Source organism: Podarcis raffonei, chromosome 15, assembly GCF_027172205.1.
Source record: "Podarcis raffonei isolate rPodRaf1 chromosome 15, rPodRaf1.pri, whole genome shotgun sequence".
Lineage (NCBI taxonomy): Eukaryota > Metazoa > Chordata > Lepidosauria > Squamata > Lacertidae > Podarcis > Podarcis raffonei.
This window is the reverse complement of record NC_070616.1, coordinates 44935252-44952236: the sequence shown is the minus strand read 5'-3', so window position 1 is coordinate 44952236 and position 16985 is coordinate 44935252. Positions and strand designations below refer to the sequence as shown.

Sequence of the window (16985 nt, the reverse complement as noted above, 5' to 3'; positions counted from 1 at the left end):
AAAATGAAACATTTAATAGTTTTCTTTTAGCAATGCTCTTAACAAATACTTTCATATGTGTACAAACAAATCAGTCTGATGCATAAATTGGATTTGCCTCTGCAAATAATGAATGTTAGCCCTGAAGGTGCTGCAAGACTCTGTTGTTTTCACTGAAGCAGAATTACTTAGTTATTTAAGATATCTACTTCATGCAGCACATAGTTAAACAATGGAGATTGCTGCAAGATGTAGTGAAGGCCACCAATTGAGATGGATTTAAAAGGGGATTTGCAAAATTATGAATGGTAAGTCTATAGATAGCTACTAGCTATGACAGCTCTATATACAGTATAACTTCCTGTAGAAAGAGGCAGAAGGAGCAGCAGAGCTACTTGTAGGCTTCCTATAGGCATCTTGTTGGCTACGGTGAGAACAGAATCCTGACTAGATAGGCCTTCGGTCTGATTCAGCAGGATCCCCCATAAAGGCATTTGATGAAGGGCTTCACCAAAACAACATAACTGAACAGGTTGGCATGGTAACTAACAGCAGTTTGGCTTGTGCCTAAGTGCAGTTAGGTAGCTAGTAGAGTGATTTTAAAGTTGGCATAAAATGCATAAACCTGGTCATACCAGTCAGAATTCTGGTAGCCATCTTCTGCACTAAGGAAGAAGAAGCATGCCTTGGAAACCAGCCACATTGGGACTAGTTGCAAACGTGGAAGGCAGCACAACTAACACTATGGGCTTCCCCCTCCAGCCAGCTCAGCCAAAAGGGCATATGTGTCAGGAAAGCCCCCCAAACAGGGTGTGGGGGGAGGAGGGGGGAGAAGGTTTCAACCCCGTTCACATCCTGAATAGAACAGGTCACGTTTCGCTGCTTCCGTGCATGCGCGTGACGTCATTTTGACCATCTCCGCCTGCGTGAGTGACGAAACCAGGAAGTAACGCACTCAGTTCACCATGGAGCGCAACCCGAAAATACTTATCCTGAAGCATATTTATCCCGAAGTATGACTGTACAGTAGTGTGACGCTGAATTCTGCTCAAAGAGTTCAAGAGAAAGCCAGGACTCATTCAACGGGCAAACTGGTATAAAAGCTGAGGAAAGCTCATGGTATAGGTATGAGTGGGCATGCACACACAATTTGGTTACAGAAGGAAGCTGCTTGCTTCCTTGCTTGTTCTTTTTAAGAGTAAATATTTCATTTTGTTTTTAAAAGAAGCCAAAAAGCAAGTTGTCTCACTTACTTTCACCAAAAAGATCCTGACACTGTAGATCAGCTGCCTGACAGGATCCACCATAACAGTAGCCAGCATTAGAAGCACAGCTATAGCCATTCTGGGCATAAACATTGCTTGGGCAGGACGCCGAACTGCCATTGCAGTACTCAGGGAAATCGCAGACACTATCTACAGCTGCTCTACAGATTGTGTTTCTTGGCTTAAACTAGGTGAAAAGGAAAAGGAAGAGGGAAAGTATCAATAGCATTTTTCACAGAGGACTACAGCTAGGGTTGAGGAGGATTCCTGTTGACTCCACAATTTGCAGTTAACCTTCCCATTTCATTACCCTCAGACTTATGCACAGGTCCTAAAGTTGTTTAAGCCACATAATCACTGGACTGAACAGGGCACATGCCCACACAGTCCTTACAAGATGGTCTAAGGCCTGTCTGTTTCTTTAACTCTTAAGAGGTTGTAAGCTGCTTAGAGCAGCTCCATAGCCAAACATAACATGTGGGAACCATATGGAAAAAAGTGGCTGCCTACCTTTGGTGTCTGACGTCTTTTTTCCACTCATTGTACAGAAAAATGTGCAGGTGGCATGCTAGCATGGTCTTCCTGGAGGCTGTTTATTGCCTCAATATGAGTATTTATGTGCATGTTTTACATATTTAGTTCCACATATTCCACACTTGGGGACGTGGGTGGCACTGTGGGTTAAACCACAGAGCCTAGGGCTTGCCGATCAGAAGGTCGGTGGTTCGAATCCCCACAATGGGGTGAGCTCCCATTGCTCGGTCCCTGCTCCTGCCAACCTAGCAGTTCGAAAGCACATCAAAGTGCAAGTAGATAAATAGGTACCGCTCCAGCAGGAAGGTAAACGGTGTTTCCATGTGCTGCTCTGGTTCACCAGAAGCGGCTTAGTCATGCTGGCCACATGACCCGGAAGCTGTACACTGGCTCCCTCGGCCAATAAAGCAAGATGAGCGCCGCAACCCCAGAATCGGGCACGACTGGACCTAATGGTCAAGGGTCCCTTTACCTTTATTCCACCCTTACTTTGAACTGGAGCACAGAGTGGTTGACGGTGCTGTTGGGGATTGCTGTAAAAACTAGGTCATTTGTTCTCAGAAAATTGTTATCTATGTTAATTATTGACATGAGTTTGGGGAGTTGCCCACCACCTGCAAGGTCAAAGAAATGAAGTGACAAGTGCCAGAGTGCACAGAAACGCCGTTTACCTTCCCGCTGCAGCAGTACTTATTTATCTACTTGCACTGGTGTGCTTTCAAACTGCGAGGTTGGCAGGAGCTGGGACAGAGCAATGGGAGAAACAAGGCTTTGATGAAGAATCCCCTGGGAAACAGACTGTGGGACTAGCTTCCTGAACCATTAGTAGAGTAGTATAATTTTATTATATATTTATTTATCTCTTCCCTAGAGATTAGTGAAGCCCTGCCTTAGGCTGAGCAGAGAGTCTCTTCTGCCTGAAGGCTAGATGAGTTGCCGTTGAAGGTATAATTTGAGTGCAGTGAGCCGACTTTGATCAGTAACTGCATTCCCTGTTGTGGCTGCAGCCTTTGGGGCATTTGTTATGAATTGCTATATTGTAGCCTGGTGGCCATGTGCATTGCTTTGCAATCAATAAAACCGTCTCCTTTTTGTGATTTGGATTTCTCCTACATGGTCTGCAGAACTCTGGTAAACCTTCACACTCACCTGTGTAAGTGCTTACATTGCTGCTGAGATCCCGAGATTCTTTCCCTACCTGTCAGGGAACTGCCATCAGTGCCGGAGGGAGAGAGCAAGCTCCAGAGGGATTCCAGAGAGCGTCCCAGGATGGGGAGAGGCAGCCCATCTTCTGGGGAAGAGAATCAGCGTAGCACCAGTGGAGAAGGGGGGCAGACGGGGAATCGGCGAGACGGTCCCATGACTCCTTGCCGGGGACCAGCGGGGAGAGTAAGGGTCCTCCACTGCCTACGCCCTCCTTGCGCAGAAGGCTTCCGCGCAGGGAGAGTAGGAGGAGACTAGGCGTCAAAGAGCTTCTTTGCTGGAAGAAGTTTAAGAAACGCCCACTGACGGATTCTGCCAGCGATTGAGACAGCCACGGGTGAGTGGCTGTCCGGACAGAAAAGGTTCACTCAGGCAACCCAGCCAGGTGTTGGCACCGGCTTACGCACGAGCAACCCCTAGAACCATTACAGCAATCCGTCAGACCCTGACGTTGCTTGTGCGTAGCCCCGGAGAGGCAGCACGATGAGCCAAACAGGGCCGGCCGGAGAGACAGAGCAAGAAGCCATGGTGCGAGGTCTGGTCGAGAGGAACCGAGACCTGGAGGCGCATGTAGCTACCCTGTCTGCGTGGCTGGAGGAGAGACGGGATCAGGATGCACAGGTCAGAGCCACCCCGATAGGGAGGAAGGTCCCGGGGCTGGTACACAAGTTTGGTGGAAAGCCCCAAGACTACAATGCTTTCCGAACGGAAAGTCAGTACGCTTTGGAATTGCAGAAAAATGACTTTGCGGATGACGGGGAGAGGGTGGCTTACATTGTGGGACATCTGCAGGATGGGGCGCGCGAATGGATCAGGCCCCTAATGGCGACGCAGAATGATGCATTGAAGGATCTTAAGAAATTCTACCAGGGAATAGACGCAATGTTCTCCAGCGAGGTTGAGCAAAGCGTGACACGGCAGGAGCTGATGGGGTGCAAGCAGGGGGGCCTGTCCGTCAGAAACTACTGGTTGCGTTTTGCGATGTTAGTCCACAAGCTCGGGTGGGATCTGGACTCTGAACCAATGCAAATGTTGTTTGAAGCGGGTTTGTCCCCCGAAGTGGAAGACGAGTTGTCCCGAGCGCCCCGCCCGCGGTTGATGGATGAACTCACAAAGACTGTGCTTGCGATCGGTGTACGCCAGGAAGCGCGGGCTCAGGAGAAGCGGGAGATAAGGGCGGAACGTTTCCATGACAACCGCATTCCGGAGATGCTGAGGGAGCCTTCCCAGGCGGCGGAGCCGCTGGAAATTGATGGAGCGCGTGCGCGCGAAGTTTCAAACGCTGGTGAAGGTCGGAAGAGGGAGGGGAAGGAGTGGAAAACTACCAAGAAGTGTTTCCTCTGTCAGCGACCGGGACATTTTGCAAAGGTCTGCCCTCCACGAAAAGCCTGGCAAGGCATGATGGAGGCCTGCAGGTCACGACGAGAAGGGGGAGGAAGGGCTGGTGCAGGGAAACGACAACGCCTGGCTGCCAACCAGCAGGGGCAGCAGCCAGGCCAGCGACCAATAGAAGTGCCCCAGCCTGACCCCCCAAGGCAGCTATAGCCATAGAGGTGGTGCTAGAACTCCCAAATGGGCACCCCGTCAAAGTGGAGGGACTGCTAGATTATGGCAGCTCGTGTAATTTCTTCAGCAGAGACTTCGCTCTGGAGCACCAACTCCACCTGTTACCACTAGATTTTCCCTTGCAGGTGACCACCATCGATGGCAGGGAACTCCTGGGAGGGGAAGTGACACACCAGACACCGCCAATGCGAATGAGGGTCTCCAGGCACACGGAAACCATTGCCTTTCACGTGGCCACGCTGGCAGGACCCCCAATAATACTGGGAATGAGCTGGCTGGCAATACATGACCCAGTGGTGTCATGGCATCAGCGGTCGGTCACCTTTGGGTCAGCTTACTGCTTAGAACACTGTCTGGGAGGGAAGGAACCAAGAATGACTGTGGCCAGGGTGGCTGGGTTGGCCCTGGAGCAAAAAGGGGAGGTGCCACCACAATATGCTGATTTGAAGGAGGTCTTCAGCTAGAGGGAGGCAAATAGACTGCCCCCCCACAGGCCCTTTGACTGCCAAATCAACCTGCTTCCAGGGGCTCACTTACCGGTGGGTAAGCTGTATGCCATGTCCGACCGGGAGATGCAGGAGTTGCGGCAGTTTATTGACAAGAACCTGAAGAGAGGTTTCGTAAGGGAATCAAAGGCGGGGGGGGCAGTCCGGTGTTCTTTGTGGACAAAAAAGAGACTAATCAGCCCAGATTAGTCATGGATTACCGGGCCCTAAACCTGGTGTCAGAACCCGTGACTTTCCCAATGCCCAGGATTGACGATATTTTGACACATGTGAGGCAGGGGAAGATTTTTACCAAGCTGGACCTCAGGGGAGCATACAATCTGATTAGGATAAGGGAGGGGGACGAATGGAAAACGACCATGTTCACCCCCCTGGGGGCTTTTGAGTACTTAGTCATGCCATTTGGATTACAGTCGGGGTCCGCCTGCTTTCAAGCCTTCATGCACCATGTGTTGGGGCCCCTGCCATACAAGAATTGCGTAGCCTTTTTGGATGACGTCTTAATCTATTCGGACAATGAAAAGCAACACGTCAGAGACGTCAGGTAGGTGCTACAGAGATTGAAGAATCATCAGTTGTGGGTCAAGCTGGAAAAATGCCAATTCCACGCCAGGGAGGTCGAGTTCCTGGGGTACAGGTTGTCAGACAAAGGACTAGCTATGGACCCGGGCAAAGTGAAGGCAGTGCTGGAATGGAAAGCCCCCCAAAACAGAAAGGATGTGCAGAGGTTCCTAGGCTTCAGCAACTTCTACAGTGCCCATAACGGATTGTCTTAGTAGCAAAAAGAAGTTTGCGTGGACAGAGGGTGCGCAGCAATCCTTTGAAAGACTGAAGAAGGCGTTCGCCTCGGAAGAGCAGCTCCTGCACGTGGATCTGGAGAAGCCCATGAGACTGGAGACGGACGCGTCCAACCGTGCCATTGGAGCGGTCCTTTTGCAGCCCGGGGCCAAGCAGAACTGGAGGCCGGGTGCCTTTTTCCCAAGGAAGCTGAGCAAGTCAGAACAAAACTACACAGTGTATGACTGTCAGAGGCTCAGGAGCAGAAGAGCAGGGGAGAGAGCAAATAGAGAGCGGAGGAGAGGAATCAGAGGGGAGCGTAGGGGAATATGACAGTGGACCGAGAGATTCCATGAGCTTCTCCAGCGAATCAGAAGATTCCCAGGAGGGGGCGCCTATGGTAAGGGCGAGGTGAATCCCAGGAGGGACGATCCATAAACAAGGAACCAGAGGGGAGTTCCAAAGGAGTAGCGGAGGAGTAGGGCCAGTTCCCCCGCCAGAGCACAGTGGGGGGGAAGAGTCACGTGAGTCAGGACCAGCTTCTCCTCCATCGGGGAGTGGGGAGACGGAGGGAAGGCCAGGTCCAGCTAGCCTCCCCGAAAGAGGGAGCAGTGACACAAGTGTAACGGTCAGAAGGAAAGTGGGAGGCTGCGCGCGTGCGCCAAGTTCAAATGTGGAGGAGCGCGGGACAGCAGAAAACCCGGATTGGGAGCCAGGTCCTAAAGCCCGAAAGAGAGGGGGGGAGGAGTCGGGAGAATCAGCGTCAGAAGAATCTCGGAGGGCTGAGACTCCGACTAGCAGAAGGACCCAGAGAAAGAAGGAACAGAGGAAGAGGTGGAGTAAGGCTAGAATCTTAAGCTGGTGTCAGGGGGGAGGAGATTCAGATGGGACTTCTACGGTCTGATGGATAGATGTAGCGTTGCGCGCTGCGCGTCTGGAAATGAGACTGAACTTCAATAAAGACTTTTTGACTTGAGCAAGAAGCAGCGTTGGTCTTGTGTGAGCTGGGACCTTGGGCAGCGCTGACAATGACCGAGAACTGCTTGCGATCTATGCGGCATTTCGGCAATGGAGACATCCAGGTCCGAACTGACCACAAGAACTTGGAATACTGGCGGACCGCGCGAGTGCTCAACCAGAGACAGATCAGATGGTCCCAGGAGTTCGCCGAGTTTTCTTTCGAGATCCGATACGTACCGGGAGAGGAAAACGTAAGGGCAGATGCTCTCTCCCGGAAACCGGAGTACATGGAAGGAGAGGGACCACCAGAGACCAGGCACGTGTTCCCCGAGGACCGGTGGGTGGGTGTGGGAGCGTTGGTTGGGAAACGAGAACTGGCAGGGCTCACCAGAGACGATGAGTTCGCTCAGACAAAAATCAGGGAACTCCAGGACATAAAGGAAGACAATGGAGGGTTTGAGGAAAAGGAAGGGCTACTGTACTATAAGGGGGCGCTGTATGTACCGGGGGAGACTTTGAGGGGGAAGGTACTTAGACAACCCAGCAGCTGGGCACTTTGGACAGCACAAGACCATGCTACTTGTAACCAGGCAGTTCTGGTGGCCAAAGGTGAGGGAAGACGTACGAGAATATGTACAAGGGTGCGACCGATGCCAGAGGGCTAAGGGGGAAAGGGCTGCCCCCACGGGGTTACTGGAACCCTTACCTACACCGGGAAAGCCCTGGGAGGTGGTGTCCATTGATTTTATGACAGATCTGCCCAAGTCAAGGGGAAAGACAGCGGTCATGGTAGTAGTCGATCTACTGACTAAAATGTGCCATTTCGTAGCTTGCTCACATGCAGCAACGGCAGAGGAGACAGCCAGGCTGTTTGTGGATCACATTTTTAGACTGCATGGGGCTCCCTTGAGGGTAATCTCGGATCGCGGGAAACAATTTACTTCCTGGTTCTGGAGGAAGCTCCTGAGCTTGCTACAGGTCGAGGTGAGCTTCTCGACAGCGAGGCACCCAGAAACCAATGGACAAGCCGAAAGAGCGAACGGTATACTCCAGCAATACCTACGCTGCTATGTCAGCGAGAGACAGAACGACTGGGTAGAGAAATTAGCTTTGGCTGAATTTGCGTACAATAACGCTGAACACGTGTCCATGGGAATGAGCCCTTTCATGGCCAATTACGGGTGTCACCCCAGGGCCTTCCCGGGGCGGGGGGAGGAAGGATGGAGTGTACCTGCGGCTGAGCAATTTATGGAGGCCTTACACCAGCAACTCAGGTTGAACTTGGAGCGGGCCAAGGAAGTTTAAAAGAGGCAGGCGGACAGGCACCGTCGGGAGGGGGAGACCATACGGGTGGGAGACCGGGTGTGGTTGTCATCCCAAGGGTTGCCCCTAAAGGGAGTGTCAGGGAACTGACATCAAAGATCAACGGAGAGGGAAGTCGCTCCGAGGATGCAGGGGAGGGAACCAGCAAGGAGAGAGGGAGAGCTTCCGCTGGGGAAGGAAACCAAGGTGACACCAGGAAGAAAGGGGAGGCTGAGAGTACTTCGGAGGGAAGGCTCCGAGACTCTTCCAGTGAGATCAGTGGGGAGAGCGCAGGACCTCCGCTTGGCACGCCTACTCTGCACAGAAGGCTTCCGCGCAGAGAAGCTAGGCGGAGATTGGGGGTCAAGGAATTTTTATGTTGGAAGAAGTTCAGGAAACGCCCACTGACGGATTCTAGCAGTGATTAAGACAGTCGCGTTTGCAAGGCGCTGTCAAAACAGAGGAAGTTTGAGCTATATAACCTGCTTGGAGCAGTTTGGAGTTTTACGCATGAGCAACACCATTTCCCATTACAGCAATCCGTCAGTCCTCTGAGTTGCTCGTGCACAGAGAAACAGGGGGCAGCATCATGAGTCAAACTGGAGGAGCCGGGGCGGGAGAACAGGGGGGCAGAGGAGGACCTACTCTCGAGGAGAGAAACAGAGAGTTGGAGCAGCAACTCGCCCTACTAGCGGCGCGGCTGGATGAAAGGCGCACTCAGGATGCCCAGGGGAAGCCCACACCCATCACAAGGAAGGTACCGGGACTAGTGCAGAAGTTTGGGGGCAATCCCAGAGACTATAATGCATTTAAGACAGAAATGCAGTATGCGCTGGACCTGCAATACGGGGACTTTGTAGACGATGCAGGGAGGGTAGCCTTCGTGGTGGGGCATCTGGAAGGGCGCGCCAGAGATTGGGTCAGACCCTTGATGGCGTCGGAGAATGCTGCCTTGAAGGATTTGAGAAGGTTTTTTAGCGCCATGGACCATATGTTCTCGAGTGATGTGGAGCAGAGCGTGACCCGCAAAGAACTGATGGGGTGCAAACAAGGGAACCAATCAGTGAGAGAGTACTGGTCACGATTTGCGATGCTGATTCATAAACTTGGGTGGGAACTTAGTTCTGCGCCAGTGCAAATGCTATTTGAGGAAGGATTATCCCCTTGGGTAAAAGATGAACTCTCCCGCGCGCCCCGTCCGGAATCGATGGACCAGCTGACCAAGATGGCGTTGGCGGTGGGAGTACGCCAAGAGGCGCGCGCTCTAGAAAGGCAGGAAGGGAGAGCAGAGCGTTGGTATGACAACCGCATTCCGGACGTGCCTGAGCAACCCGCGCCGCCCGCGGAACCAATGGAGATTGGAGGAGCGCGCGCGCACGGGGGGTTTCAAATTCCAGCGAGGCTCGCAAGAAGGAGGGGAAAACGACTAAGAAATGCTTTCTCTGCCAACAGCCAGGACATTTTGCCAGAGTCTGCCCTCAGAAGAAGGCGTGGCAAGGAATGGTGGGGGCAGTTGAGGGGGAGGAGGAAAGGAAAAAAGAGCAGGGAAACGGGAATGCCTGTCTGCCCGAGAGTGGGCACAGCAGCCAGGCGAGCAACCAGTAAAGGTGCCCAAACCAGACCCTCCCCGAGCTGCCATAGCCATAGAGGTGATACTAGAACTCCCTAACGGACACCCTATGAAGGTGAAGGCATTGCTGGATTCTGGCAGCTCTTGTAACTTTTTTAGCAGGGATTTTGCACTAGAGCACCAGCTCCAAGTAGTGCCTCTAGAACACCCCCTGCAAGTAACGACCATTGATGGTAGAGAACTTCTGGGGGGGGAAGTGACCCACCAGACCCCCCCCCCATGAAAATGAGGGTTGCCAGACACACTGAGACAATTGCCTTTCATGTAGCCACACTAGCAGGTCCACCAATCATACTGGGAATGAGTTGGCTGGCACTGCACGACCCAGTGGTGGGATGGCACCAGCGGACAGTCACCTTTGGATCTGCTTACTGCGTGGAGCACTGCCATGGGGGGGCGACCCAAAGGATGGCAGTAGCAAGGGTGGCAGGGATGGCGGTAGGAGAAAAGGGGAGAATACCAGTTCAGTATGCAGATCTGGAAGAAGTCTTCAGTGAGAAGGAGGCTGATAAACTACCCCCTCACAGGCCCTTTGACTGTCAAATCAACCTACTCCCAGGAGCTCAGCTGCCTGTGGGTAAGCTGTACGCCATGTCGGACAGGGAGATGCAGGAGTTGCGGAACTTTATTGACAAGAACCTGAAGAGGGGTTTCATACGAGAATCAAGGGCGGTGGGGGGTAGCCCAGTGTTCTTTGTGGACAAGAAGGACTCTAAAGAGCCCAGGCTGGTCGTAGACTACCAGCGGTTGAACCTGGTGTCTGAACCAGTGACATTTCCAATGCCCAGAATTGACGACATTTTGGCCAGAGTAAGGAAAGGGAAGGTCTTTACCAAGTTGGACCTTCGGGGGGCATACAATTTGATAAGGATGAGGGAGGGGGATGAATGGAAAACCACCATGTTCACCCCTCTGGGGGCCTTTGAGTACTTAGTTATGCCCTTCGGATTACAATCAGGCTCAAGCACATTTCAAGCCTTCATGCACCACGTGCTGGGGTCCCTACTGTACAAGAATTGCGTAGCTTTCTTGGACGACGTGCTAATCTACTCGGAGAACGAAGAGCAGCACATAAAGGACGTCAGGGAAGTCCTGAAAAGGCTGCAGGAGCACCAGTTGTGGGTCAAATTGGAGAAATGCCAATTCCATGCCCGAGAGGTGGAGTTCCTGGGTTACAGGTTGTCTGACAAAGGCTTAGCCATGGACCCAGGCAAGGTGCAAGCGGTGCTAGAATGGAGGACCCCCAAGAACCGGAAGGACGTGCAGAGGTTCCTGGGGTTTGGCAACTTCTATAGGAAGTTCATCAAGAACTTCGCCCACTTAACAGCACCCATAACCGATTGCCTCAGCAGCAAGAAGAAGTTTGAGTGGACGGAAGAGGCTCAGCAATCCTTCGAAAAGCTAAAGAGGGCGTTCGCTTCGGAAGAGCAACTCTTACACGTGGATCTGCAGAAACCGATGAGGCTGGAGACAGACGCGTCAGACAGAGCGGTGGGAGTGGTATTGCTCCAGCAGGGAAATCGGGGAGAGTGGAAGCCGTGCACCTTTTTCTCAAGGAAGCTGAACAAGTCAGAACAAAACTACATGGTGTACGACAGGGAACTGCTGGCCATTCATGAGGCTTTTCGCCGCTGGAGACATTTTCTAATAGGTGCACAGCACAAAATCCAGGTGTGCACGGATCATAAGAACCTGGAATATTGGAGGACTGCGCGAGTCCTGAACCAAAGACAGGTGCGGTGGGCACAGGAGTTTTCCAAGTTTTGTTTTGAAATTAGGTACGTGCCGGGGAGGGAAAACGTCAGAGCAGACGCTCTCTCTCGCAAACCGGAGTACTTGGAAGGAGAGGAAGTACCAGAAGTACGTCATGTCATACCCGAGGACCGGTGGGTGTGTGGGGGAGTGTTGGTAGGGAAACAAGAACTAGCTGGTTTAACGAGGGATGACCAGTACGCCCAAAACAAAATCAGGGAGATTCGAGATGCCGAAAATCAGGGGGGTTTTGAGGTTAAGGAGGGGGCTTTGTACTATAAGGGTGCGTTGTACATACCGGAAGGAGACTTGAGGAGAAGAATACTCAAACAACTGCATGACAACCCCACGGCGGGACATTTCGGTCAACACAAAACCATGTTGCTTGTCACCAGGCAGTTTTGGTGGCCAAGGGTAAGGGAGGATGTGCGGGAATACGTACAGGGGTGTGAGTGCTGCCAGCGAGCTAAAGAGGAGAGGGCAGCACCCACGGGGTTACTGGAACCCTTGCCCACACCAGAAAGACCATGGGAAGGGGTATCAATTGATTTTATGACTGATTTACCCAAGTCCAGGGGGAAAACAGCAGTCATGGTGGTAGTTGACTTGATGACCAAAATGTGCCATTTTATTGCTTGCTCGCATGCATTGACTGCAGAGGAAACAGCTAGGCTGTTCGTGGATCATGTCTTCAGGTTGCATGGCGCCCCCCTTGAGGATTTTATCCGACAGAGGGCGCCAATTTACTTCCAGATTCTGGAGGAAGCTTATGAGTCTGCTGGAAGTTGAAGTCAGTTTCTCGACGGCCAGGCACCCAGAGACCAACGGACAAGCAGAAAGAGCTAATAGCATACTTCAACAGTATCTACGCTGCTACGTCAACGAAAGGGAGAACGATTGGGTGGACAAACTAGCGCTGGCTGAATTTGCATACAATAACGCGGAACATGTGTCCACGGGGATGAGTCCATTCATGGTCAATTACGGGTGTCATTCCAGGGCCTTCCCAGGGGAGGAGGGGGGTAGGTGGAGTGTACCGGCAGCCGAACAATTTGTGGAAGAAATGCAGGCTTTACACCAACAACTTAAGGTTAACCTGGAGCGGGCGAAGGAAGCGTACAAGAGGCAGGCAGACAAGCACCGCAGAGAAGGGGAAACTATAAGAGTGGGGGACCAGGTGTGGTTGTCTACCAAAGGGTTACCGTTCAAAGGGGGGTGTAAGAAACTACGACCAAGGCGTTTGGGACCTTTCGAGGTCACACAACAGGTTAATCCTGTGACCTTTAGACTCAAATTGCCCACCAACATGAAACTGCACCCGGTGTTCCACCGGTCCTTACTCTCACCGTACAGGGAGGGATTTATGGGACAAGAAAGAGAAGCTTCCAGGCATCCCCGGGTAGAGGAAAGGGAACTCAGTGGTCATGCAGCTGAAATTCTCGATTCCAGGTGGAAAGGGAGGAGGGTGGAATATTTGGTGGCGTGGGAGGGGGAACCCGAATCGGAGAACACGTGGGTTCCGGCAGAAGAGATAAGGGATGAGTATCTGCAGGAGGAATTTCACCGCAGGTTTCCAAGGAAGCCTAAACCCTTAGGGAGGTTCTGGGAGGAGCAATTTGGTGACATGGAGGATGAAGAGGAGTTTGTGGGATTTCCCGCCTCAGAACAGGAGGAAGGGGAGAGATCCGAGGAAGAGGAATCTGACTGGGGAGATTGGGCTGAGGAAAGAGAGAACAGCAGGTGGAGAGCGGTGTTGGAATCATCTGAGGAGGACGATAGCTCTTTCCGGGGCTTTCCCGCTTCACCGTCCCCTGGACGGGAGGGGGAGGGGGAGGGGCCTGGGAGGGAGGTGGATGTCAGGGAACTGACATCAAAGATCAACGGAGAGGGAAGTCGCTCCGAGGATGCAGGGGAGGGAACCAGCAAGGAGAGAGGGAGAGCTTCCGCTGGGGAAGGAAACCAAGGTGACACCAGGAAGAAAGGGGAGGCTGAGAGTACTTCGGAGGGAAGGCTCCGAGACTCTTCCAGTGAGATCAGTGGGGAGAGCGCAGGACCTCCGCTTGGCATGCCTACTCTGCGCAGAAGGCTTCCGCGCAGAGAAGCTAGGCGGAGATTGGGGGTCAAGGAATTTTTATGTTGGAAGAAGTTCAGGAAACGCCCACTGACGGATTCTAGCAGTGATTAAGACAGTCGCGTTTGCAAGGCGCTGTCAAAACAGGGGAAGTTTGAGCTATATAACCTGCTTGGAGCAGTTTGGAGTTTTACGCATGAGCAACACCATTTCCCATTACAGGGAGGGTGCAAGAAGTTGCAGCTGAGGCGGCTGGGGCCTTTTGAGGTAATACAGCAGGTTAACCCAGTGGCATTTAAACTCAAGTTGCCTGACAGCATGAAGATACATCCGGTGTTCCATAGGTCCCTACTTTCAGGGAGGGGCGGGAATTCCCGGGACGGGAGGGAGGGGTTACCACCCACCCGCGGGTAGAGGAGAGGGAACACTGTAACTAAGTTCTACTCACAGTAGACACATTGAAATTAATGAAACTAAGCTAGCCATGTCCATTAACTTTGATGGGTCTGCTTTGTGTAGGATGAGCATTGGCTGCAACACCGAGGTTACGGAGATAAAATTCAGAGGAAGTGGTAGTGTCAATTCAAACAAACTGAGGTGAATGTGTGGCCAAGGCAGTGAAGAGAGTACTTTAGCATCTTACCTGACAGTTTTCACAGCACAATTCGTTGCTGCACACTGCTCCACGGAGAAACGTACATGAGCTAGTACAACATTTACTGTACTTACATTCCTGAAAACAAAAATCATACAGCTTTTTGTTTGGGGTCAGTAAAGAGTTTAGACAATGAAAAAAATGAAAGTGAAAGCTGAAACGCCAAAGCTTAAGGCCAACAGGGCACTCTATTGTTTTATCTTTTTTTGTAAGCTTTGAGGTTTGTTTTACCATCAAGCAGTGTATGAATTTTATTAAATAAATAAATGTAAAGGTTTATACATGGAATCTGCTCAAATCTTTTCTGCTACATGATGTTTTTTTACACAGAGGAATTTCAAAATACAGGAAAGGACAAGAGGGAAAGGTTGACTTCAAATTTTACTCAAATAAACCTGATTATAATACTATTTTTAATATACGAACCACTTCCCAGAGGTATTTACAAATATATATCAGTTACAACTATTACATATAACAAAATTCTTACTATATTTTGTTGTTGTTGTTTAGTCGTTTAGTCGTGTCCGACTCTTCGTGACCCCATGGACCAGAGCACGCCAGGCACCTCTGTCCTCCACTACCTCCCGCAGTTTGGTCAAACTCATGCTAGTAACCTCGAAAACACTATCCAACCATCTCGTCCTCTGTCGCCCCCTTCTCCTTGTGCCCTCCATCTTTCCCAGCATCAGTGTCTTCTCCAGGGAGTCTTCTCTTCTCATGAGGTGGCCAAAGTACTGGAGCCTCAGCTTCACGATCTGTCCTTCCAGTGAGCACTCAGGGCTGATTTCCTTAAGAATGGATGCGTTTGATCTTCTTGCAGTTCATGGGACTCTCAAGAGTCTTCTCCAGCACCATAATTCAAAAGCATCAATTCTTCGGCGATCAGCCTTCTTTATGGTCCAGCTCTCACTTCCATACATCACTACTGGGAAAACCATGGCTTTAACTATACGGACCTTTGTTGGCAAGGTGACGTCTCTACTTCTCAAGATGCTGTCTAGGCCTGTCATTGCCCTTCTCCCAAGAAGCAGGCGTCTTTTAATTTCGTGGCTGCTGTCACCATCTGCAGTGATCATGGAGCCCAAGAAAGTAAAATCTCTCACTACCTCCATTTCTTCCCCTTCTATTTGCCAGGAGGTGATGGGACCAGTGGCCATGATCTTCATTTTTTTGATGTTAAGCTTCAGACCATATTTTGCGCTCTCCTCTTTCACCCTCATTAAAAGGTTCTTTAATTCCTCCTCACTTTCTGCCATCAAGGTTGTGTCATCTGCATATCTGAGGTTGTTGATATTTCTTCCGGCAATCTTAATTCCAGCTTGGGATTCATCCAGCCCAGCCTTTCGCATGATGTATTCTGCATATAAATTAAATAAGCAGGGAGACAAAATACAGCCTTGTCGTACTCCTTTCCCAATTTTGAACCAATCAGTTGTTCCATATCCAGTTCTAACTGTAGCTTCTTGTCCCACATAGAGATTTCTCAGGAGACAGATGAGGTGATCAGGCACTCCCATTTCTTTAAGAACTTGCCATAGTTTGCTGTGGTCGACACAGTCAAAGGCTTTTGCATAGTCAATGAAGCAGAAGTAGATGTCTTTCTGGAACTCTCTAGCTTTCTCCATAATCCAGCGCATGTTTGCAATTTGGTCTCTGGTTCCTTTGCCTCTTCTAAATCCAGCTTGCACTTCTGGGAGTTCTCGATCCACATACTGCTGAGCCTTCCTTGTAGAATTTTAAGCATAACCTTGCTAGTGTGTGAAATGAGTGCAATTGTGCGGTAGTTGGAGCATTCTTTGGCACTGCCCTTCTTTGGGATTGGGATGTAGACTGATCTTCTCCAATCTTCTGGCCACTGCTGAGTTTTCCAAATTTGCTGACATATTGAGTGTAGCACCTTAACAGCATCATCTTTTAAAATTTTAAATAGTTCACAAGGAACCCTCTTGAGAGAGAGGGAACTTTCTTTTCTGAAGCAAAAATGACCTGGACTAGAATTGACCAAATTTGGGTAACTAGTGGGATGGCACCAAAGATAAAGAAAGTGGAAATCTGCCCAAAGACTTGCTCCGACCATAACGCCGTAAGGATGGAAATGAACATAACAACAGCTGGTTCCTTTAGATGGAGGATGAATGACTCCCTATTTAGAGATGAAGAGGTCTACAAAAAGGCCCAGAAAACTGTGAAAGATTATTTTGAGATAAATCTGAGAACAGAGGTGGAGAAAAGAGTAATTTGGGATGCAAGTAAAGCCGTTATGCGAGGATTTTTGATACAGCAGAATACTTTAAAAAGGAAGAGACAGAATGAGAAGAAGGATAAGATTCTGGAAAGAATAAAAGAAGGAGGAAAAAAACTGAGATCAAAGCCAAAGTCTCATGAAATTTTGAGAGAAATTAAGTTTTATCAGAGGCAGTATATGGAACTGATGAATCAGGAGATAGAATGGAAAATAAAGCAAATGAGACAAAAGACATTTGAATCGGCAGACAAATGTGGGAAACTTCTGGCATGGCAAGTGAAGAAAAGACAAAAACTGAATATGGTTGCAAGCTTAGAGGTTGAAGGAAAGAACATATATAGACCAAACGAGATTAGAAACTGTTTTCAGAGTTACTTCAGAAGACTTTATGCACAAGGGCCGGTGGATGAAAAAGAGATAGAAGAATTTCTCAAAAAATATGGATTACAAAAAATATCTGAACAAAGTAAAGTGATTTTGAACCAGAAAATAACTGAGCAAGAAATAGAGGGAGCCATTCAAAATATGCAATTGGGA

General features: G+C 50.3%; 1 protein-coding gene across 10 annotated transcripts in view; it reads right to left on the bottom strand.

Moving 5' to 3' along the window:
* LOC128402960 (disintegrin and metalloproteinase domain-containing protein 2-like) overlaps positions 1-16985 on the bottom strand; it is a 95823-nt gene that overhangs the window by 19796 nt on the left and 59042 nt on the right. For 9 of the 10 annotated variants that reach the window (XM_053367439.1, XM_053367444.1, XM_053367440.1 and 6 more), the window contains 2 exons: positions 14189-14278; positions 1233-1431 (listed from right to left, as the gene is read on the bottom strand). In XM_053367439.1, coding sequence (XP_053223414.1) covers positions 1233-1431; positions 14189-14278 — 289 coding nt within the window. The remainder of the gene's footprint in view (positions 1-1232; positions 1432-14188; positions 14279-16985) is intronic. The other variant, XM_053367445.1, reaches the window with a different exon arrangement.